This window comes from Oncorhynchus mykiss, chromosome 17 (genome assembly GCF_013265735.2).
Source record: "Oncorhynchus mykiss isolate Arlee chromosome 17, USDA_OmykA_1.1, whole genome shotgun sequence".
Classification (NCBI taxonomy): domain Eukaryota; kingdom Metazoa; phylum Chordata; class Actinopteri; order Salmoniformes; family Salmonidae; genus Oncorhynchus; species Oncorhynchus mykiss.
Window position 1 is genome coordinate 21,976,412 of NC_048581.1, and position 24,038 is coordinate 22,000,449.

General features: G+C 42.1%; 4 protein-coding genes across 11 annotated transcripts; all 4 read left to right on the top strand.

Moving 5' to 3' along the window:
* The first annotated feature begins 1,230 nt into the window (after positions 1 to 1,230).
* LOC110493504 (target of Myb protein 1) lies at positions 1,231 to 9,064 on the top strand. Of its 7 annotated transcripts, none has more exons than XM_036949386.1 (16): positions 1,231 to 1,400; positions 3,092 to 3,176; positions 3,357 to 3,435; positions 3,658 to 3,807; positions 4,285 to 4,419; positions 4,703 to 4,858; positions 5,192 to 5,308; positions 5,566 to 5,699; positions 6,053 to 6,095; positions 6,302 to 6,354; positions 6,385 to 6,437; positions 6,583 to 6,673; positions 6,973 to 7,048; positions 7,460 to 7,537; positions 7,627 to 7,666; positions 7,794 to 9,064. In XM_036949386.1, the coding sequence occupies exons 1-16, from the start codon at positions 1,349 to 1,351 to the stop codon at positions 7,934 to 7,936; spliced, it is 1,485 nt and encodes a 494-aa protein (XP_036805281.1). In that variant the 5' UTR covers positions 1,231 to 1,348; the 3' UTR covers positions 7,937 to 9,064. The 7 variants fall into 7 exon arrangements, with proteins under 7 accessions (XP_036805281.1, XP_036805282.1, XP_021423490.1 ...); XM_036949387.1 differs by having other exon boundaries at positions 6,305 to 6,354; XM_036949388.1 differs by having other exon boundaries at positions 1,232 to 1,400; positions 6,601 to 6,673.
* A 141-nt stretch (positions 9,065 to 9,205) lies between these two features.
* LOC118940361 (noggin-2-like) lies at positions 9,206 to 11,074 on the top strand. The gene has a single exon (XM_036949390.1). It carries the CDS (start codon positions 9,886 to 9,888, stop codon positions 10,774 to 10,776), a length of 891 nt encoding a protein of 296 aa, XP_036805285.1. The 5' UTR covers positions 9,206 to 9,885; the 3' UTR covers positions 10,777 to 11,074.
* Positions 11,075 to 13,105: 2,031 nt separating this feature from the next.
* On the top strand, positions 13,106 to 16,656 carry LOC110493503 (GTPase IMAP family member 4). Of its 2 annotated transcripts, none has more exons than XM_021567811.2 (4): positions 13,106 to 13,243; positions 13,566 to 13,667; positions 13,798 to 14,574; positions 14,828 to 15,604. In XM_021567811.2, the coding sequence occupies exons 2-4, from the start codon at positions 13,637 to 13,639 to the stop codon at positions 15,211 to 15,213; spliced, it is 1,194 nt and encodes a 397-aa protein (XP_021423486.2). In that variant the 5' UTR covers positions 13,106 to 13,243; positions 13,566 to 13,636; the 3' UTR covers positions 15,214 to 15,604. The 2 variants fall into 2 exon arrangements, with proteins under 2 accessions (XP_021423486.2, XP_021423483.2); XM_021567808.2 differs by having other exon boundaries at positions 13,107 to 13,243; positions 13,570 to 13,667; positions 14,828 to 16,656.
* A 1,926-nt stretch (positions 16,657 to 18,582) lies between these two features.
* Positions 18,583 to 23,704, top strand: LOC110493501 (mpv17-like protein). Its single transcript, XM_021567806.2, has 4 exons — positions 18,583 to 19,164; positions 19,395 to 19,465; positions 21,711 to 21,740; positions 21,972 to 23,704. Exons 1-4 carry the CDS (start codon positions 18,861 to 18,863, stop codon positions 22,365 to 22,367), a joined length of 801 nt encoding a protein of 266 aa, XP_021423481.1. The 5' UTR covers positions 18,583 to 18,860; the 3' UTR covers positions 22,368 to 23,704.
* The last annotated feature ends 334 nt before the right edge of the window (positions 23,705 to 24,038 follow it).

Here is a 24,038-nt window from a genome sequence, read left to right on the forward strand (position 1 = left end):
GAGTACAGTATTGGGACCTAAGCCATATAGGCTTCCATACCAGTCTGTCTCAATTACCCTCTTCTGTATTTGTTTGAATAAGTCTTTTTTATATACCTAAAGACAAGATATTAACACACGAGGGTATAGCTCACTGATTGTCATCACTGCTTCTGCAGACTGTCCACCACAGGAGGTTGGTGGCACCTTGACTGGGGAGGACGGGCTTGTGGTAATGGACGGAGAAGAATGAATGGAATGGTATCAAATACATTCCATTTGCTCTGTTCCAGCCATTATTATGAGCCGTCCTCCCTTCAGCAGCCTCAACTGCTGAGTGTCCACATGGGAAAAACTATTTTCATGGCACTTCGATACCGAAGTTACTTTTTAGTAGAGGGCTAGGGAAATTTAACACATTAGGAGAATATGCGTAACAGGTTAGAAGACCGAGGTTATAGGTTGGGAAAAGGGTTAGGGTTAGCAAAAATGCTCTCTTAACCTGCTAAGAAAATCACTTTGTATCGAAGTGCCATGAAAAGAGTGGGTATTCTGTCCTGTCCACACATCCACTTTATAACACAGTATAGTATGTAATCCTTATAACCATAGCCTGGCCTGGTGGTATTCACGTGACCGCGCGTCCACAGATCAACCTACGATCTGTGTGAAGCTAGCCACAATAGGGGAATTTCCGGTTTGCATTCAAAATAAATGTCCTCCATTGAAAGTTATTCAAAACAATGCAAATCGTTGATTCATGCCATATTTGGTCTAGATCATGCTAAACAAGGCCGGAATGTTGTTATATAATTTGTTTTTTAAATACAATAATTAGTTCATTTCACACCAAAAAGTTAAATTCAGTTGAAATCGCACTGTGGATGTATTCGACTTTAGAATTGCCCACAGTTAAAGTTCCCTAATAAGAGCAAAGTTGTGGGTGTCTGTGGGTGTCACCGAGTAGGCTGATACCCCATTTCAAGGGAGCACAATCTCTAGTTTAGGCTGTACAGTGCATATTAGTATGCCCCAAAGGCAATTATGTGGTCTAATACATCCACAGCGGGACTTATACGTTATATGTTTATTGACACAAATAATGCATTATTTAACTTCATTTTAAATTATGTAACAACATTATAACCTTGTTTAGCATTATCTAGTCCAAATATGGCATAATTACATTGTTTGAATCCGTTTACATGACTTTCCATGGGGAACCTTTATTTTGAAGGCCACTAAAATCCACTGTCGTGGCTAATCCTTATTGTGTCTAGCGTCATACAGGTCTACTTACGAACGGGGAAATAACGGGGAATTGGGAGTGAAAAAAGTACCGTTTTGGAATTACGACTTTGTGGAAAATATGGAGTTTCTCATAGGAAGCCCCTTCTCTTCTCCTGTTGGACAACGAATTGGTAAGTCGGGAGGAATATTGCAGAAAGATGTTCAAAGCGGAGCCATCAAGCTAATTATGCGTCGCTCGATCTGCAACGTTGAATGACATCGCAACTTAACTTTAGAAACTTGAAAATTGTATCTATCCAGCTAGGTATTTATTTATGTTCAAACGTTTAATACATTTTGTGAAAGTTACAGGGCTGTTTTGTTATAGAGGTTCAGACAGAAAAGTTGGAATTGCAGCTACTTTTATTTGCCAAGTACTATATACGAACGTTAATGTGAGTTTATGGCCGTTATCTGCCTTGAAAGATCTGTTCTCAAACCAATAAAATACTAGAAGCAGTCTAAAGTACCCTTATCGCTCATGTGATTCGTAATTTGTGGGGACATGACAGCAATATTGACGAATCACTGATGCCAATGGGTGGGTTTAGGGGCATAGAATTTGTTGCTTAGTTCCTTATTCAAAACCTTGGCTCACAACCCGTTTAAAATAGGCTCCATTTCAAGACTGAAATTATTATCAGCCTATAACCAATGAACATTTCACAATTTATGCCCAAAGAATTTAAATCCTAGATATCTGGTTTCTTAACTGGCATAGCATTATTGCAGTCAAAGTTGGTCAACTTCCACATCATGTCTTGAAGGGTCTTTATGGCATACATAAACAGATTATGTAATTGATATCAACAAACTGTCTATATCAAATGCAGATCATGTTTTTAGGTCACAGGTGTTTTGATGGAGATGAGCTATGGAAAGTTATGTCTACTGTCCAGTCTAGTGAAAGTGTTGACATCCTTGGTGACCTTAAGTTCCTGACATCACACACACACAAACTCCTCTTCCTTCATTCACTTCGCCCTCTCTCTCACATGGCATATATGCTTAGACTACCCCGGAGGGAATGCGAACAGAAGCAGCTGACAGTCACATGAAATAGGGGGAGTGAGTGTGAGAGAGAGAGAGAGAGAGAGAGAGGCTTGCTTTGGCAATGTTAACATGTGTTTCCCATGCCAATAAAGCCCCTTGAATTGAATTGAATTGAATTGAATTGAATTGAATTGGGGAAGGTGTGGATGAGAGATTAAGAGGGAGATTAGCAGAGAATTACAATGACCAACTCAAGGGGCCACAGAGTGGAGTGCAAAGAGGATGAAATGGGAACAAACATTCCTCAATAAATGCCATTTAGCTGAGTTTAGATAATTTGCCGGATTGTAAATACTTTAAACTGAATCATTATTCAATTAAAATCAACCCTCAGTTGTTTATGACAATCACACGTAGGCCAATGCCTGCTGAATAGATTTTACAGTAGGCCTATGTTTACGGTCACTCATAGGCTAGATGCTATTCTATGTGTTCTCTTGATATCGAGCTATATTGATATGTATTGATAAGTATCAATAATGCTGGGGTATAAAATGTGACTTTGTAGTCTGCCTATCTGCATAATCATCCATGTTGTGTGTCTATCTGCATACAGTAGGCATGATTAATCATCCATGTTGTGTGTCTATCTGCATACAGTAGGCATGATTAATCATCCATGTTCTTTGTTGCCTCAGACAGTCATAATAAGAGTATAATATCATATTGTTTGTCGTCTCAGACAGTCATAATAAGAGTATATTGTCATATTGTTTATCGTCTCAGACAGTCATAATAAGAGTATAATATCTCCTGTTGATGTTGACAGAACGAGCCACCAGCGCCTCGCTGCATGCAGAGGACTGGGCCCTTAACATGGAGATATGTGATATCATCAACGAGACAGACGAAGGGTAACTATGGATGGCGTCACATAGGCCATTTTGTTTTCTATGGTGTTTTTATTGATGACTGTTTTGTACTGCGTCATTTTCGATGTCAAACAGTTAGCAATACTGTTAATATGATAACAATAAATACAGTCTTTCTGGGAATTAATGCTGGAAGTGCGTATGTGTGGTTTTCCTCCCTAGACCCAAAGATGCAGTCAGAGCCATAAAGAAGAGGATTGTTGGTAATAAGAGCTTCATGGAGATCATGTTGGCTTTGACAGTGAGTATTATTTCAGGTCTTTCTATTCCATTTTCTGAGGATTGGAGTTCTCTTGATGGGAATGTTGAATCATCTGGGTCTCTCACTGGGGATTGAAGAAAACAGGAACCGAGTGACTTCAGGGAGTGACTGAACTAAATGGGGTTATATACAGTACATGCTGCTCAGTGTGTTCCTTGCAGTGTGTGTATTCTCAGTCATTCCTCCTGTATCTATCTTTAGGTTCTGGAGGCATGTGTAAAGAACTGTGGCCACCGGTTCCATGTTCTAGTGGCGTCCCAGGACTTTGTGGAGGGGGTTCTGGTCCGAGCCATCCTGCCCAAGAACAACCCTCCCACCACCCTGCACGACCGGGTGCTGAGCCTCATACAGGTGGGTTGCATCTCACAGGTAGAGTCTGAAATGGCATCCTTTTCCATATGTATATAGTGCACCACGTTTTGGGCTCTGGTGAATAGGGGGGCCATTTCTGACGATCCATTTGGATCATATACAGGCACTGTACAACTCCGCTGTTTATTGACTGTTGATTTAGCTTGGACATGATCCCACTATTGCAAGACTGTAGAGTCAATTGTTATAGGCTATGATGGGGTTAATGCCTTGATTTAATTATCACGTCAATCGTCTATGGTCATTCGTACATCATGTAAAGTAATTTATCAATTAGAGATGATGTAGAAATTGGTTGGAATGACAACATTCATTACAAACTCTGAGCTTAATGGTGGACAAATGCATGTTTTCTCTGTTCATTCATGAAGTCTCTTCTTTTGCTCCTCCCCTCTCAAATTCTATTCTACTCTCTGTCTGTCTGTCTTTGTCTCTATCGCTCTGTTTGTCTCTCAGGCGTGGGCCGATGCATTCCGTAGCTCTCCCTCTCTGGGAGGTGTGGTCTGTGTGTACGAGGATCTGAGGAGGCGGGGCCTGGAGTTCCCTATGACCGACCTGGACGCCCTCTCCCCCATCCACACCCCCCTCAGGGTAAGGCTCATAGAGATGCTATAATTTACTGGTGATTTGTTATGTAATCCTATGGTGAACTTTGACCTTCCATGTCTGTTATCTCTGGATAGATCACTATTTCTCTTACACACACACACCGCCTTCCCACAAAACATACTCTTTACTATGCTGAGGTTCCGATAGCTCAGTTGGTTGGAGCATGATGTTTGCATTTCTGCATGAGCCACATGTGTGCTGTTTTGGATCAGATGATGTGCTAATGGCTCTATTATTACGTGGCTCTCTTTCTGTTGTTTCCTAGAGCATTCCAGAGAACGACTCCTCTGTTACAGTGCCAGCTCCACCACCTCAGAGTCAGATTCCCCGTGGCCCTGCTGCCTCGTCCCCTACCCAGGCTGCACTGACTGCCGTGCCCCCACAACTCAGCGATGGACCCATCGCCATCTCTCCTGAACAGGTACTGAATAGATCATAAATGCATTACCCTTTTGATATTGTGGTAATACTCATGTACACACAGTGTGAGTAAATACTAGCTACAGTTAAACATTGGTTAACTGTGTTTAAAGTGTTGGTTCTGTTTAAGACCACTATTGACTTATCTCTTCAAATTGTTGTGAAACGTGCCGAGGGGAAACGTCTGTACGTACCATCGTGGTTAAAGTGGTAATGACGACGACTCTGTAGCCTCTATGATTCTTTGCCTCCTCTCCTCATGTCTTTCCCCAAAGCCTCATTTGAGAGAGCATTGACAAAGAGCCTAAGGATGCTACTGTTGATGACCTTTCAGGCCCAGAAGCTGAGAGTTGACCTGGCTCTGGTCAGGGGGAACCTGACTGTGATGACTGAGATGTTGAACCAGTTGACGCCTGGACAGAGCCAGCAGGAGGACTCGGAGCTACTGCAGGTCTGTCTGCATGTCTTTCTTCCTCCCCTGCCTCTCTACTCCCTCTCGCTCCATTTCTTCTTGCGGTCTCTTTCCCTGTTTATTGCCTTCATGTATTCAAATGTGCCACTGTCATGTATTCCAATTCAGTGTTATCAGGCAGTGAATCCTGGATGTCCTCTGACTCCCCCAATCTGCTGCACTCTCTTTTTCTCTCTCTCTCTCTTCTTCTCCCTCTAACCCCCCTCCCGCCCAACCCCCTCTGTTTGTGTGAGCAGCAGTTGTACCAGGTGTGCAGGGAGATGCAGAGCCGTGTGGTGGAGCTGATCCCCAGGCTGCTGGACGAGGGCCTCATAGAGGAGCTGCTGGTCGTCAACGATGACTTACACAATGCCTTCATCCGCTACGACAGGTAGAATACTATTTTCAAATACCTGTGTTAAATGCATGGGATTGTATTTGAGTCAGAGAACTACTGTATATTAGTATTTTCAAATGCATGCCAATACTTTCTAAGTGTATTTCCAAACGCTGTACATTCCAATATTCAACTACTTGTCTTTTCAAATATCCAGGTACTTACTTCAAAATATCTTTGAAAATAAATGAAATACCCTAAATAGTATTTGAACCTAGGGCTGACACACACACATTCTCGGCTACTTGCAGTCAGAAAGACATTGAAAATGAGGCACATGTATTACACAGTACAGAGTGTCCATGTTCTGAAGTCTGTACTTTCTCTTTTTCTCCCATGTTGTTTAGGTTTGACAGACTCAATAAGGCCCAGAGAACAGCTACAGAGCAGGTACAGTCATCTTTCACCTTTTTGTTTTTGTGTTTTACATCTAGTTCAGTAGGGCACAATGTTCAGACATAAATATATTCTGCTGACCAGACGTGCCTCACTGACGTGTACAGTAAGCAGTCATTTCACCTCTCTTTAATTGCAACGTTCAATACGCAGCACCATCCTGAACACGACCCAATGTATCCTCTCCCTCTGCCCTATAGCAGACTCCTGCCAGGGCCAACCTCATTGACCTCAGCCCTGTGCCCCAGTCCCTCAGCCAACCAGCAACCACCTCCGCGGCCGCCAGCCAACCCGCATTCAGCGCTCCCTCCAATCAGAGGCAGGCAGCCAACCACAGTGAGTAGCATCTGTTTTGCATTAAAACTCAAGGCCGGTCGGACTCCATTTCTTAGTCTTAATCTCTCAGACCCTAGATCAGCACTCCTACTCTGAGGCCGTGGTCATTGAATAAGAGAAGGTGATGTTGGTGTCTGTCTCACAGCCTGTCTCTGTGCGTCAGGTGCACCAGAGGAGGATGAGTTTGACATGTTTGCCCAGACCAGGGGCAGCTCTCTGGCCGATCAGAGGAAGAGGTGAGACACCGTCACTGTGGCGATGTAGAGTGTTCTATCAGTATACAAATATCAAAACACACCGAAGAAATGTACACCAAAGACGACTGTTATACATATTATGGTATGTAGTCCACAGGAGGTTGGTAGGCACCTTAATTGGGGAGAATGACTGGAGCGGAATGGTAACAAACACAACAAACGCTTGGTTTCCATGGTTTCCATGTGTTTGGTGCCATTCCATTCGCTCCGTTCCAGCCATTATTATAAGCCGTCCTCCCCTCAGCAGCCTCCACTGATGTAGTCTTGTGTGTGTCCAGTATGCGGTACGAAGACCCAGGAGCAGTGGAAGGACTGGCTGGAGCCCTGGACACCCGGTTACAGGTCACTGGAGCGGTAATGTTTCTCATTCATTATCTACGGTCAACATAGCATATCTTACGGAAAGCACAGGGTAGGATCTAAAAATACTGACTTAAAGGCCTTCAATTTACTGTTGATTTACATTCTGAATCATACTGTTATTGCCAGCAATAAGGGTGTAACTTTCCGGAAGGGACTGTTTCGATGCAGACAACAGCAATGAGCCAATGTCCAACACACAGTCCCAGTTATATAACAGTTCAGGAGCGACTCTATTAGCGGTGATGCAGAAATGGGTTTGAATGAAAACATGCATTCACACACTGACGCCCTGAGGACTAGACCCCGCTAGAAACATCTGCCTTGTGCCGTTCTACTAAGACTCAAACCTCCCTCTTTCCTTTCTACCCTTCTTTTTGTTCTGTTTCTCTCCCTCCCCCTCAGATTCCTTCGTCTAAGCCTGGCTCTAAGAACTCCACCCTGGGAGACATTGACAGATGTCTGTCTGCGGACACAGAAACGGTAAGACGGTGACCTCTTAATGTGGTGTGTTTTCTTGACGTTTCAACAAACATGAATGGGTTGCTATGTGTACTTGTTTCATGTTACAGCAACCAGAGGCTGGGGACAGGGAAGGGCTGACCAGTGAGGGTAAGTCTTTTTTTCCTTCCCTTTTTAACCATCGTCATTGCCAATATCCTATTTCAGCCTGTGCCAGTAGAAATCAGTGTTGCAAAATACCCACACCATTAACTCTCCCTCTCCTTCTCCCTCTCAGAGTTTGACAAGTTTCTGGAGGAAAGGGCGAAGGTGGCCGACCACATTCCCTCAACACACAGCCTGCCCCCCGTCTCGTCCAGGCCCCCGCCACAATCTGCCCGGCCACAGGAGAGCTCCCATGACCAGCTTTTCTCACTCTGAGAGAACAGCGCACGCGCAGCAGAGGTGGACTCACAGGTGGACACGTAGTCCTAGCCAACACATAGGATGAATACACACAGTGCCTTGCTACCTCTTTAATCATAGTGTTTCTACTATAAAATGAAGATGTTTTTCAGTCTTCACTTTGTGCTGTTGCTGTAGTTAAAGTCTAGGACATGATGACAATCGGTTATGTTGTGGTGGCACTTTACCTTATCAATGTGTATATATATATATATATCACCTGAGTATGCGTGCTTGGTTACACACACACTGCGTGGTGGTATTTTTTTTTATTGAATCTTTATTTAGCTAGGCAAGTCAGTTAAGAACAAATTCTTATTTTCAATGACGGCCTACACCGGCCTAACCCGGATACAGTCTGGATTCTAACCAGGGTGTCTAGAGACGCCTCTAGTGCTGAGATGCAGTGCCTTAGACCGCTGCACCACTCGGGAGCCCCCACTCTGGTATCACATCATTCAAAAGCCTATACACTGAGGGTACAAAACATGGGCATGGACTCTTCAAGGTGTTGAAAGCGTTCAACAGGGATGCTGACCCATGTTGACTCCAATGCTTCCCACAGTTGTGTCAAGTTGGGTGGTGGACCATTGATACACACAGGAAACTGTTGAGCATGAAAAACCCAACAGTGTTGCAGTTCTTGACATACTCAAACCGATGCGCCTGGCACCTACTACCATACCCCATTCAAAGGCAATTAAATATTGTGTCTTGTCCATACATCCTCTGAATGGCACACAAACACAATCCATGTCTCAGTTGTCTCAAGGCTTAAAAACCCTTCTTTAACCTGTCTCCTCCCCTTCATCTACACTGATTTAAAGTGGATTTAACAAGTGACCTCAATAAGGGATCATAGCTTAGAGCCCATGGAAAGAGCAGGTGTTCTTAATGTTTTGTACACTCGGCACAGACTTGTAAATATACACTATGTAGATTTCCTGAATACTGAGACCAGTTGAATCAATGCAGAAAGCAATATTAATAGAGATTCACACTTAATTCTACTTCTGACGTTTGATAGTTCATATACTGCACTGTGAACTGTATAATATATATATGAAGCCTAGTATTATGAATGAAAATAAAATATTGATATTTGAAAACGATAGTACAGTATTATTATTTATTATAGTGAAACCTGTTGTTGTGGCTTTGACCATGAAGAGGTGATTCCAGTAACCGTAAATGAAAGGGGCTCTTGTCCTGACGAACATATTTGGTCTGGGCTGCCAGTTTGTTATGTTTCAGTCTCTGAGACTCAGGGTGAGCCACACGCTGCAGATACTAGTTATGTTTGACGTAGCGGGAACTTGTGTGATTATGACCTCTCCTGACCACAGGGTTTCCCTCCTGTTCCTAGTAGCCTACTGGAGCTACATACATGGGATGGTATGAGGAATTATCAACTGTTTCCAGTACTGTAAGGCCGTTGTGATAAAATGAAGGTCAACAACTCACGCCTTTCCACCACGCTTCTCACCACTGCAAACCATTCCCACTCTAGCGTTGTCTCTCTCCTTTCCTGCCTGTGGTGTTTCAGCACGAGGTCTTTGACTGAGTGATCATACCAGAGAGAGAGACGGTGTGGACAGTATCGCCTGTTCCAGCCATAGCTGATAAAATCCCTGTTGTTCAGGTGATAAGAGAGACTCCTCCCAGATCCTACTTTATTGACATCAGCTCTATTTGTGTATTATTGTGTCCTTGTTCAAGGATGTGTGCACTGATACACTGACTGTATGGGTTTGTGAAGACTCCAAAACAACCATGTATTATGAGAGGAAGAAGGAGAAACTACATTAGACTTGCTAGTGGAGAGGAGCCAGTGAAGTGGGACAGTCCTTTGTACCTATTGAGTCAATGCCCTAGGCCTACTACAACTGTGATTGACTTCACTTTAGACATCCATTGTTTGGAAAATGGATGTATTGATAAATTGGTTAAGGAGCGTTTTACTGTGCTGGACATATCTGGTTGTCTTTCTCACCAGCGCAACTTCAATGATTCCCAACCAGGAGCAGGTGCGCAGTGAAACCCCTATGGGCCAAAAGGACACAGATTTCGATGATGTATCCTTTCTACGGACCAGATCAAGTCGTTTCGTATCTTCCTCGCAGCTGATTCGGCCATATTCACTCTCGATGAATGAGGAGGATTACCATTACGCTCCGAAACCCAAACACCTGCGGCACAACCGGCTCCTGCGTATTTTGGGATCGTCTTTTGATCCGTTCTGGATGTCCATAGAACGCCCAGCCGAAAAAAGGGTCGACACCGATGCGTCTCGTGGTGACCCGCCCGCTCCTCCCGCTTTATCAAACTACACCACCATCGAGGGGTTCAACTTCGACGCGTCTCCAGAGCTGACCGAGGGTGCAGCGCGCTACCAACGAAAACTACAAAACGACGCAGAGGATTTGGACTTGAGTGAACTTCCTGCAGACGTTGCCAGCACTCTGCGTGATTGGCTGGTCCGCTCGGCCACCTGTGGAATGCGCTACCAGTGGGTCAAATTAGCTCCAGTGTTCTGGCCCCGCTGGTTACGCCACACCGATTGCGAAAAATCTGGTGGCTCGCGGAGTTGCTCTTTCCCCAGCGGGATGGCATGCCGGCAGGCCCAAACCACACAGATAAAGATACTGGCCTGGCACTGCTGGAGCAGCGAAGAGAGAGGCGGGGATGGGTTAAGAGAGATGGCCGGGATCGACAGGGGGATTGTGGTGGTGGGGACAGGTGTTGCAGGCAGAAAGTGTTTGTGGAGGCAGGTACCTTATCCTGTGGTTACAGCGTGTAAATGTTCATGCAAATAGTTTTATTTGATCACTGTTAATCACGAACATGTAACCTATTTGGGGTTGGCCTACATTCAGGAGAGAATTTATTTGAACATCTGATTGTCAATGTAGGCTTACGACAATTTGTTTTGCAATTGATTATCAAGTATTGTTTGTCCAGCCTTAAATAAATATACCTGCATACAATTAATTCACTTGGGTTTCGTAATCAACTTGTTTTCATTAGTATGAAATGAAGCTATTGGACGAAAATTGAATAAACTGAATGTTTCCAACCAATGTGTTTTAATGTGGGTTTTTTTGGTGGACATTTTCATTTTTGATTAGATTTCACATTTTGTAGCGTTTTTCTATGTCTGTTACACAGGATAGCCTACTGTGACGGAAAGAGATGAAAATTACAACGCTGTCCTTCAGCACTGAATTTTTATTTATTGTCAACGCGCGCCATCTAGTGGTAATGTCATAACACAAACGGGTCAATGTCGATTATTGCGTAAATTAGTGGACTCTAATTTTGAGTTTCAAATACATTTTACATTGACTGCTATTTACACCGCTTGTGTTGCTTGTATTTCTCGATGTATAGGTCTTATTTGTGATTGGGCCGTTTTCAGCCCAGTTATTGCCAGGCGAGAAAGCTTGTGTAACTGTTTTTACTGGTCTCCTGGTTACACCTTGGATGAAATATGGATGATTCTTCATCCATCCAAGGGTATTCTTGGGTAGTGTTACCTTGATTAGTATTGAATTAATGCTGCTACAGTAGCCAGCTACATCCATGTGTTCAAATGAATTGCCTGTTAGCTCTCTGCTCACTGGTTCCAGAGCGAATGATGTTTTACAGAGAAAGCTCATCAGAGAGTTCCTGACTCTTCAGGAGCAAGGCATACTTTGGCATACTGCCAAACTACATCACTGTCAATCACATGAGAAAGCCTTCCTGAAGAAGTGAGCGAAACCTCAAGTTTCACCGACTCCAGTACAGTATGATGCACACATATATAGACAGATGGATAGATAGGCCCACAGGGATAGACATCGAAACATAAGAGTGATTGATACAAGTTGTATGTCTTGTGTATAAATGGCAGAATGGAGAGACATCCACGTCATTGAGCTGTTGAGTAGATACTGTATATAGATAAAGCTGTGATAGTCTGAACAAAATTACAATTTCAACTACGCTGAACAAAAATAGAAATGCAACATGTAAAGTGTTGGTTCCATATTTCATGAGCTGAAATAAATATCCCTGACATTTTTAATACGCACGCACAAAAAGCTTATTTCTCAAATGTTGTGCACACATTTGTTAGTGAAAATTTCTCCTTTTCCGAGCTCTGTTTGTTCACAGGAACCAGAATCCCTCTCAATGGAGGGCGATGATGGAGGTGGGAAAGGGGAGAAGAACAAGTTCTGCAGGCTGTAAAATAAAAACAGCAATGGAGAAACCGATGGAGGATTGTGAAAAGTATTGTCTCAGGTGCGGAATTGTGTCTGTCATAGTCTGATACAGTACATGCTTCATGTGTCTTTGTTTTACTGTTCTGCCTAAGTTATGTTTTCATGTTATGATTGTTAATATTAACACACTAGCTGACAATATGTTCAAACATTTGATAGAATATAAAATCGGATTTAAAAAGATTACTTTCTAGATAACGCTTGTCATAATTCTCAAATGAGTCAAATGCATCAGCCTTTGTAGGTCAAGAATAGGCCTACATACAAACTCAATGGGTCATTAGTTGAGTTATTCTACCTTGAAATATATGTCTATATTTGGCTCTGCTTCTTCATATACGTGAAACTCAAGGTCAAAGCTCTTAGGTGTTCTCTATTGACCTGGAACCATATCTCAACAGTAGAGGAAGTGTGTGTTATCCGGTTTGCTCTGTATGTTGCAGAGGAAAACCACATCACGTGGGCAGAGTACTCACTCAGGAAATAACTCGATCTGTAACTGCATCTAAAATAGGAAGAGGTAGCAGTGTTGCCGTGCAATAATTTATCTTCTGTTTCGTCTACATCTGTTCGTTCATTCTAATATGATGTCAACATGATTCATTTGTATCAAAATGTCACAATTATTCACATTATTTCCATTTTTTTATCAACTGTTTCAAAATAAATCTTATTATTAACTGTTTTAACAATTATTTTCTGATTAAAAAAAAAAACATTTCACGTTGGCCTATATGTTATTGTCCCCTTTTGGGGCATAGATGGATAACATCACTTTAATTTAGCTTTACAATGCTTTATTTGTCCTTACATTATATTTTACATAATATAGTGTTGCCTGTAATTTTTATGTACACGCCTACTCTGCTACTAGACTAAAGTCCATCATGTGTCTTTTGACAGAGCATAAACCACCTGTTAACTTTTCAGGAAGTGTTAACGTGCACGTCTGTCTGCTTCTGCCATGTTGTGCTGTTAGCTATTGGAAACGGATAATTATCAAAATAATATAAATGTAAGTAAAACATAATTATTTTACCAGACACAGTTGATTTAAGATGCATGTGTAATCACTATCACCTGGGATTCCTGTGTTACTGGTTCCTTCGCTTCCTTGTTCGTACGTACACACTGTACGTTTATGAACAATGAAATCATATCGCTGTCTTTATTCATTATGTAACTCATTCTAAGCTAGTCTATAACGTGGAAGAGGATGATGACAGAGGCATAGTAAAATTCCATAAATTGTGTATGATTGTGAATGGTATGGGACACTTTAAGTGTATAAACCATGGTGATCTAATTTAACCTGCGTCAATGTGTTTCAATGCGAGGCAGCTAAAGAACAGCGCGTGAGAGGTAACCTCTGAGAGACGACATAAAAACAAAGTCACTCACCTGTGCAATGGCGAGTGAACGCTCCCCAAATGTTTATGGTAAGTAAATTCCAGTTCAGCCTATTACTTTTCGATAATTCCTTCCTTTCCACAGCGTGTGTTTTGAAACACATTGTGTAAGTTAAGACTATGTGCTGAGCTTGTGTCTGATTATTACCCTCTAATGCAGGGGGTCCTCCTCCCCAGTCCGATCTTAGACTCCTGCTGCTTGGGAGAGTAGGAGCTGGGAAGAGTACAGTAGCCAAAACCATCCTGGGCAGAGAGAACTTCCGGAGTGAAGGAGGCATGTGTGTGAAGAAGCAGGGTGAGGTGGCTGGAAGGACCGTCACCGTGGTGGACACCCCGGGCTGGGACACTGTGAAATACACGTCCACACATATCAAACAAGAAATTAAGAATAGTGTGACCCTATGTCCTCCAGGACCCCATGCTCTTCTTCTGGTGGTGCCCATAGGCGACCCACTCTCCTCCGCAGAAAGAAAGGCGATTCGGTATCACATGGAGTTATTGTCAGTTAGGGCATGGAAGTTTACCATGGTATTGTTTGTCAGTGAGGCTGAGGAGAAATGCACATCCATTGCACAGAATCAGATGATCGACAGAGCAAAAAGTATTCTAGCGAAATGTGGAGACAGACACCATCTCCTTGAGTGTGGGAATTCTCTTCCCCAGATTTCTGAGCTCCTGATGAAGATAGACACCATGGTAGCAGAAAACTGTGAAGAATTCTTAATCCCCCAAGTATACTATGAACTGATGGAGACCATGCCAAGGGAAGTGACCGAGCTGAGAAGGATGTATGAAGACCGAGAGGACAGACTGAAACAGAAATACAAAACAGAGTTGAGGGAAAAGGAAGAAGAGCTGAAGAAGTATAGAGAAGAAGAGAAGCCTAAAGAAAGGTTGATGAAGAGGACAAGTAGCAGTCAACTACTTCCCCCCAGTAGTAAGTATGATAAGTTTAAAATTGCTTCTAAAGTTAATTTCCACTCTGACATTTCAGACTAGATTTGCCCTAACGAAAAATGTATCAACCACTACAGAACTGTCCTTAAAAAATAATCCACATAATAATTCACATTTCCTATTGCTGCAGGTTTATTTTCCTGCTGAAGCAAACTGGCTCAAATTAAGATCCTACATCTGTAACGGTGATCTGATTCATGAACTGTCTCTGTGTGTGTGTTTATTCTTTGAAGTAAGCACAGAGAAGCAGGACGGGTCGGTAATGGCTGACCATCAGAAGGTGGACCTACAGGCCGTCAAGCAAGGATACAGGGAAGAGGCCTTGTCTGTGGTGGGCCACTACGTCAAACCACTAATAGTGATTATGACTGCTGTAGTGGGGGCACTCATGGGAGCAGTTGCAGGTGCAGAACATGGAACACTTGGCGCATGTATTGGGATTCCTATAGGCATTATTTTGGCTGTTCTTGTGAGTTATGCTGTCCGTGGAGCCGCCACAGCAGCAAGGGATATTTCCATCGCAGTCAAAGCCGAGGAAAATGAAAGCCAGAGGAGAGAAGAGCGAGCAGGCTTCTTCTTAGATTCTCCAAAATCTAAAAGATTTGATAAGGATCAGTGACACACTTTTGAATGTCAACACTTTTCTATTGCTACAGTGTGTAGTGTATGGACTGTGCTGTATGGACTCTCATGGTTCACCTGACTTGACTGGCTGACCCCAGTGAAGAGACAGGACAGACTGCCCAGCAAACCGGGAACATACCCAGAACATAAGAAAGGGTTTTTATACGAAATTAGGACGTTCTCCTAACATTCACAAAAACGCACACCATCTGTAACAACCACCTTTCCCCAACCTTTCCCCAAACATTCTCGTAATGTTTCCTGGTAATGTAATAACACAATGTACCAGCAATGCTTTTTGAACATGCTGCAACAAAATGTATGCGCAACGTTCTGGGAACGTTCTTGCAACATCAGGCGAATGTTTTATACAAACGTTGTATAATCATCAGCACAACTGGACTCTCTCAAATCTCTCTGTCTTTGTCTGTGTAACTTATGGTTGTTGTTGAGAGGTTTTTATTATTGTGTGGGGGTGAATGTCTGCATCCTTTGTGACCTGATGGATTGTGTTGATCTGAGTCCTACTATACTATTATCTGGTGTATCTGGTGTCAGGTTGTCCAGTAGCTGTAGATATATATTTACTCTGACAGCCGCAGAAGAGAAGGATGATAGCAGACTTGAGAACTTCGGAAGACATGAATCATATTCTTCTCCGCTTTTTAAAGGATCACTGTTCAAGGATTTCACAGAGACACATTTAACATACAGCACAGTAGGCTTGAGCACGAATGCACATATTTCAGTGAATTAAATAAACAAATGTGAGATGCCATATACTCTGTTGCAATAAAACAAAAAGTCATAGATTGTGATACAAGGATGAATTCAAAACGGTTCTGTTTTCATATTGTACTTTATTTCAAAACTGTATCACCACAGAATTTCCTCTGTTGACCCACAGTTTTCTCATACTTGATCACTCAAAAGTCTGCACTGAGGCGCTCACTAAACCAACCTTTTACAGCGCACCTCACCCTGGTACCCAGCTAACTAGGGGATTTTTGCACTGAACATTCTATTCTATATTTAATTCATGTTTAACATGATTTATTGAGCTATGTTTTCTTTTTTATTTCTGATATAAAAAAAAACACAAAGGCTTGTATAGAAGCCTATGTGTCTTTGTTTGAATGTTTCCTCTAAATTAAATGTTTTCATATTATGATTGTTTAAATTAACACATTCGCTGACAATATGTTACAGACGTGTTATATGTTATATGTACACCCTCTATTCGAATACGTATGAAATGCACACTTATATTTGGTAACAGTTACTTATTTTCCCATCGACCCCCAACCCCATTCGATGCGTTGTGGGTGGAGCTATGTCTACATAAGGGTGGTAATAAATAACTCACAAAAGCTCTGACGTCGGCCGCGAGGCCGTTATGTAAAGCTTATTAATTAAAGAGTAGTGATACAAGCAAGAGCATTATGCGGGGTTTCTTCTTTTTTTCTCATCTGACAATATGTTTTAAAAAATGATATACATAATCAGATTTTTTGTTAAATATACTCTAACCAAAAATGTAGCAGAAGACATGCGCAGCTTGCACCTCACATTGCGCTGCAACATCATTCTTGATCTTGAACTTCTGTTGGTCAAACTATTATTCAAATTCATGCTCAAACCTGTATGATAATCCCAAATAAATCTTTGGCACCTGCACGAATCGAAAGGTGAAATATCGAGCACAGGATTATAGGGCACTGGTGTAATGAGGACAAAATAAAGAAACATGGCACGCAAGGAAGAGGCTGACAGCAGGCCATAAACAGCAACCACTGGTAAGAAGATATAAAGGGGGTGAAATTAGATTGAAACATGGCTGAGTCTGGGGGTCATAGTGGGGGGGTCGAAACAGCTGAGTCTAGGGGTCATAGTGGGGGGTCAAAACATGGTGGAGTCTGGGGGTCATAGTGGGGGGTCAAAACATGGTGGAGTCTGGGGGTCATAGTGGGGGGTCAAAACATGGCGAAGTCTGGGTGTCAGAGTGGGGGGTCAAAACATGGTGGAGTCTGGGGGTCAGAGTGGGGGGTCAAAACATGGCTGAGTCTAGGGGTCATAGTGCGGGGTCAATGTGGAAACCTGGATTGAAGAGGCGAGGGGAAGCTACAGGTTGCTCCCCCCAACTGTGCATATGAATTAATGACACTAGATAAATACAGAGGTAACGTTACAATAAATCCAAATTAATGTGGCTTCGGGCAACTCCCTGAGCTCTGCATACAAACGTTGTTCTGTTGAAACAGCCCAATAATGATGGATGAGTACCGCAATCAATCGATCAAATTATTTATATTTTATTTCTTTATAAAGCCCTTTTTACATCAGCAGTAGTCACACGGTGCTTTACAGATGCCCAGTCTAAAACCCCAAAGAGCAAACAATAAAGATGTTACTCCCTGACCTTAGAGAGGCTTTTTATGTCTCTATTTTGAGACATATGTTTTGGCGGGGTATGGTTCTCAATCAGGGACAGCTGTCTACTGTTGTCTCTGATTGGAAATCATACTTAGGCAGCCTTTTCCCATTTGTTATTGTGGGAAGTTATCTTTGTTAGTGGCACTATAGCCCTTGTAAGGGTCATGGCCTTGTTTTGTTGGCGACATTCATTTAAAAATAAAATGTAGGCTCATCACGCTGCGCTTTGGTCCACTTCGTGACCAAAAGAAGCAGAAGCACAGTGGGCAGAAATGTAGACTCAGATGGTTGCCAGTCCTATTCTGGCTGTACCATTATAAACTTAATTTATATTAATACAGTACTTTCTGTAGTCATGTATGTTGTCTGTGTGTCCCCCCAGGAACTACATGAGCTGAAAACAGACCTGAACAGAACCAGGAACGAAATGAGCTGAAAGCAGAGGTGGACATGCAAAAGCAATACGAGCTGAAAGCAGAGGTGTGCAGAAGCAGTACGAGCTGAAAGCTGAGTTTGAAAGACTGTTTCGGGAACAGAAGGAGATGAAAGTAAAGATTAGTAAAAAGTCACATTTATGCAGAATATTTCCGTTTTTCGTAACTATTTAATCGTGAAGTTCCTGCTGTCTATTTTTATTCTGCACATTTTACAGTGGAGACTGGTGTTGTATAGCATTGAAAAACTCAGTTGGCTTTGCACAGTGCACATTATGGGTTTTGTGCATTTTATAACATTTAAGATAAAAATCCTGTTCTATTATTAAGGTTGATGGTCTAATAAAGATATCATCTTTAAATGATCGTCTGCTTGAGATCTGTGTGCTGGACTGTAATAGAGAGCCAATAAGCTCCTCCTGAATATGGCGTCTTTCTGCTCTGATTTTACGTCACGGGGGGCGTTCCCATTCTATGTAGAATTCAGTACGGCCCAAAACCCCTCTGCTGGATTCCCGCAAGTATTATGCTCTTGCTTTACGTTCATTTAGCCTAGGCTTATTTTGTGAAATTCGTTGATATTTTGTCAAAATATAATTTAATTGAAATGTATGTTACATTCGAAATGCGATAGGCCTATGTGTGAGTGAGAGATGATAACAAATGGGCTTTTCAGACAGAAGACGGCGAAGACCCCCATCCATCAACTGCTTGATATCGACCTCGTTTTATTTGTCATATTCTATTCAAACTTCTGTATTCCGATGTCGACAACATGAGAAAGGCATTCATAAAACACGTCAAAAAGTTTCCGTGGTTTACCAACGTAACCCTCTACGGTTGCCTTTTTGCCGGTGGGGATATCGTTCACCAGTTGTTCTCGCGCAATGAAAAAATGGACTGGAGGCACACACGAAATGTGGCAGTGGTCGCTTTCAGTTTCCATGGCAACTTTAACTTCTTCTGGATGCGGTTTTTGGAGCGCAGATTTCCCGGGAATTCGATCAGGATGGTTGTGCGTAAACTTTTCTTGGACCAGACCACAGCCGCCCCTCTGGCCACTAGTGTATTCTACACAGGTTAGTCAGAGCGATCGAGAACAAAGTTCACTCTATCTGTCTGTATGTAGGCCTAACTGAGGTCACGTGGAAGACTTGAACAGATGTGAACTCCATAAATGACACATCGGATATTTTAAACCTACTAATGTTGGTTTCAACCAAATAAAGTAGCCATTCAAGTCAATTGTTGTCTCTAAATGTAGGCTAATAGATATTTGACTAAACACACTGAGCTGTGTTCTCCCTAGGGGTGAGTTTCTTAGAGGGCAACGAGGACATTTTCCAGGACTGGAGGGAGAAGTTCCTGAATACATATAAGGTGAGTCTATAGTCTGAAGAGAAATTCCAATCATGCCTGCCGTTATAGGGCCCTGTTTTACTGGTCAGGTCAGTTGGTTAGGAATAAAACCCTGCCACTACTCAGTAGCGATGCGCAGGTTGACTTATAACCCGCTGTACCGACTATGTCATGCGTGATGATTGTGAGGCGCTATACAAATTCGATAGTCACAAGACGGGGACTTTAAATAAGGAAGTTCAAGGGAACTATAGCCTACTGTTCAGATGGGTTAAATGGAACCTGAACTCGGGGCGGCAGGTAGCCTAGTGGTTAGAGCGTTGGATTAGTAACTAGAAAGGTTGCAAACTCTAATCCCCGAATCTGTCGTTCTACCCACTGTTCCGAGGCCATTATTGAAAATAAGATTTTGTTCTCTACTGACTTGCCTGGTTAAATAAAGGTTTAAAAAAATCTGTCTGACTGTAGGTCTATACCTCCAGTGGTTGAAAAAGTACCCAGTTGTCATACTTGGGTAAAGATCTACTTGATTAAAAGTGTTTGGTTTAGAAAATACTAAAGTGTAAATGTAGTTACTTAAATAAAACTATAAATCATTTCAAATTCCTTTTAATAAGCAAACCAGATAGCACCATTTTCTTATTTTGTATTTATTTATAGATAGCCAGAGGCACACTCCAACATTCCAACATCATTTACAAATGAAGCATGTGTGTTTAGTGAGTCCGCCAGATCAGAGGCAGTAGGGATGACCATGACTTATTCTGTTGATAAGTGCGCGAATTTGACCATTTTCCTGTCCTGCTAAACATTCAAAATGTAACGAGTACTTTTGAGTGTCAAGGACAATTTATGGAGAAAAAGTACATTGTTTTCTGTAGGAATGTAGAGAAGTGAAAGTAGTCAAAAATATAAATAGTAAAGTACAGATGCCCCAAAAAACTATATAAGTACTACTTTCAAGTATTTTTACTTAAGTACTTTACATCACTGATAACCTCTCACATAGCTTTAATATTAACTACTGCAGAATAATATTTTCTTGCAGTAAAATAATACACCATGTAGGCAAAATGTTGACTTGGGGACAGGAGTGGAGAAATATTATTCATTTTTTTCAGCATCTTGAGAGAATGAGAATGGTCAGTTAGATATCATCTGTAGAGGTGGTATCTTTATCAGTGTCATAGAATCTTAGTATTTCAACCACATAAAATATGCAAGCCTAACTGGAATCTTATTAGTAACATGTTGGGTCATTTTCACAGCTTTCTATTTCTTTACAACCAGTCAAACTGATTCCATTTGGACATTTTGCACAAAATCTTTCCCATTTAGTTTTTTTGTTGACATATTGCGTTTTATCCCCGGTCCCTAAACATCTTCGCTCCGTGAAAGAAGATGACAGAGAAATTTACTGATGTCAACTACATTGAAGCATTCATTCTATCGATTTATGACATTCTGGTGAGCAAGGATTTATTTAGTCTTCTAGGGCAACATATAATGACAGAAGAGAAGCTGAATGTATCTAATTATAGACAAGTTGACTAACAAATAGCCTACCAAAATGTCGAAAATTATAAGCAGAAACATATCTAGTCTATGCAAAAGAAAATCCTGCACAAACTGTCAAAATTGTTTCCGCCATCTTTGACTGTAGCCTACAACGCATTTTGCGTGTAAGATTTTCACTTAATCACATATAGTCAGCCCCACTTCTTTTTTTCATTCTTTTTTTGTGGGGAGGGGAGGTACTTTTCACCCTTTTTTCGCTCCAATTTCGTGATATCCAATTGGTAGTTACAGTCTTGTCCCATCGCTGCAACTCCCATACGGACTCGGGAGAGGCGACGGTCGACACACCAAACATGTGGAAGAAACACGACTCCGCCAAGCCGACCTGTTTCTTGACACACTGCTCTCTTAACCCGGAAGCCAGCCACACCAATGTGTCGGAGGAAACACCGTACAGCTGGCAACCAAAGTCAGTGTGCATGCGTAAGGCCCACCACAAGGAGTCGCTAGAGCGCGATGGGACAAGGACTTCCCAGCCGCCAACCCTCCCCCTAACCCGGACGACACTGGGCCAATTGTGCACCGCCTCATAGGTCTCCCGGTCACGGCCAGCTGAGACACAGCCCGGGATCAAACCTGGATCTGTAGTGACACGATGCAGTGCCTTTGCGCTGTCTAAAACAGCCCAAAGTCTAAAAACATGGACAAAGTCTGATCTTGTAATGGTTGCTATGCTTTTCTCTTGCAGACTGGACTCATGTTCTGGCCATTCATGCAGGTAAATGACTGTCTTTGTATAATCATATCTTAAAGAATATGAAAGCCTTGAACACACACTTCCTGTCCAACCAGTACTACTAACTTGAACAATGTCAATCATTACGGTTTCATAATATATTTACTGTATTCCATGAACATTTACAAATGTACAATGAACAAGACTTTGCTCTCTCACCTACCTCCCACACGTCCTCCTCTCCCCTCATCTCTTCCTTCCCCTCTCTCCTAGTTCCTGAACTTTTCCATGGTGCCTCTGTACATGCGGACCACCTTCGCAGGGTGCTGTGCCTTCGTCTGGGCCACCTTCCTGTGTTTCTCACGTCAGAGTGGGGACGGCACTGCTAACGCCGCCCTCGCATGGATGTTTACTCCAAAACAGGATACGACGACAGAGCCTGAAGCGGAGAAACTCGGGCCCAAAGTGGACCAGAGAGGGCCCAAACTAGACACAGAAGAACCCAAACCGGAGAACCCAAGCCCCAAAGAGGAGACACAAACACCCACTGTTAAGCAGGACGACCAAGCACAAACAAAGGAGGTGGAGGCTAGTTTGAACAAGGGCACACAAACTGACACAACACCCAGCCAGGAGAAGGGACCACAGACAAGCACTGACTCAAAATGAATCTCTGGTAGATGCTAGTTCTATAGAACCTTCAAATAAGAATACTGTCTATATCTCAAAATGTTCTCATCTTGAAACGTTTAATTCCAATGTGCTATGCTACGGCACAAGATGTCGGCAGGGTGTAACGTATTGCTATACAAAGGGGCTTTGTATTTATTGAAATTGTTATTGATAACAATTGGATCCAGCATTCTTTAACAAACCATACTTGAACATAGAAGTGCTTGTACTACTGCACTTATCTTCCCCCTTTCTCCATCTCTCTCTATATCTCTCTCTCTCTCTCTCCCCCTCTTGACAGACAACTTGTAAAATCAGTGTGTTGTACAATGTAGGCTATTTTAAATGTTCTGCTCTTATCTCTGACGTCTGAAGGAATGAGTGTGCATTTCCAATGAGCATTGAGTCATAGTGATTCACGAATCTTGTTATTTGTTTGTTTCCTATCTCCTGTCAAACATCACATATTTCTGACAACATGAATAATTTATCCAATCTATAGTAGTAGATACATATGTTAATACTATTTACAATAGTTGATAATCAATGCTCGATATAGATTTTTGCTTGATATTATTATCCGTTAAAAAATGTTTGAAAAGATTTTCCATTGCACGTCCTGAATGAACATAACTCTGAAGTGGCTCCTATGCAGATGATATCCACATCACAGATCTGCCTCCCCTCAGAATCTGCTTCCCCAAGCAGACATCTGTGTCTACCCTCCTCCTCCTCCTTCTTCTGTCAAGGCTCTCATTATGCTGACCAGTTGATTGATAAACAGATGTTCAGGGTATTGATTAGGCAGCTTGTTTTAATGCGATTAGTGTGATTACACTGGGTTAATTCGAGTATGTGTCTGGCCTGGCTCTGGCAGTGATGACAGTGAAGCTAAGTTGATAGGGGAGCCTGGTATTTCTTCGAATAGTGATTGTGGGAACTTGGGAGGATTCAATTGTACTGTATGTCTGAATAACTGGGATTACAGTAGATATTGTGTGGAGAACGCTGAAACTACTGCTGTTGTCATGATATATATTATATTTCCTATCATGTCTGTACACGATCCAACTAGTACATAATGTTTAGCAGGGCATTATGTACCTGTCGGTACTATAGGGCTATATTTAATTGTTTTTATCTGTGGGATCAATCTAAAACATATCTGTATTTCTATTTCTACTAGTACACAATTGTTATACATTGTAATATGATATTTTACTAAATATTTTGAATGTACGCCTGGTGCACATCAATCCAAGTCTATTGTGAGATTAACCTTGCCTCAGATTTAATATATTTATTATTGTAAATTAAAATGAAAACATCATCAATGCTGGTCTATTCTCTTTTGTGATTAATCTCTTAACACATTTATTTTACACATCAAAAACGTCCAAGTGAAACTGATTATTGGCCCAGTCATGTGCATCAACATAGCAGCAGCCAATAGGTTCAACAGCGTGAAATGAGTCATCACGTCAGAGCCATATTGAATAGACCCCTAACAGGGTCCCACCTGCTCTGGCTACTCAGCTACCATGCATAGTCCTAGAGTATCTTCAATTCTTTGACATTCACTCGTTTGAAGGACTTGCTATTTCGAGAGTGATACTGTATTAGTGAAACATTTTCCTATAAATGCATTCAGCACCTAGGCCTAGTGAT

Coding starts and splice junctions, on each gene's coding strand:
- LOC110493504 (XM_021567815.2), top strand. CDS start 1,349: ATGGAGTTTCTCATAGGAAGCCCCTTCTCTTCTCCTGTTGGACAACGA. Junction 3,177..3,356: donor ATCAACGAGACAGACGAAGG/GTAACTATGGAT, acceptor TTTCCTCCCTAG/ACCCAAAGATGCAGTCAGAG. Junction 7,049..7,459: donor GGTTACAGGTCACTGGAGCG/GTAATGTTTCTC, acceptor CCTCCCCCTCAG/ATTCCTTCGTCTAAGCCTGG.
- LOC110493503 (XM_021567811.2), top strand. CDS start 13,637: ATGGCGAGTGAACGCTCCCCAAATGTTTATG. Junction 13,668..13,797: donor ACGCTCCCCAAATGTTTATG/GTAAGTAAATTC, acceptor CCTCTAATGCAG/GGGGTCCTCCTCCCCAGTCC. Junction 14,575..14,827: donor TCAACTACTTCCCCCCAGTA/GTAAGTATGATA, acceptor TATTCTTTGAAG/TAAGCACAGAGAAGCAGGAC.
- LOC110493501 (XM_021567806.2), top strand. CDS start 18,861: ATGAGAAAGGCATTCATAAAACACGTCAAAAAGTTTCCGTGGTTTACC. Junction 19,165..19,394: donor CACTAGTGTATTCTACACAG/GTTAGTCAGAGC, acceptor TGTTCTCCCTAG/GGGTGAGTTTCTTAGAGGGC. Junction 19,466..21,710: donor AGTTCCTGAATACATATAAG/GTGAGTCTATAG, acceptor TTTCTCTTGCAG/ACTGGACTCATGTTCTGGCC.
- LOC118940361 (XM_036949390.1), top strand. CDS start 9,886: ATGGATGTATTGATAAATTGGTTAAGGAGCGTTTTACTGTGCTGGACA.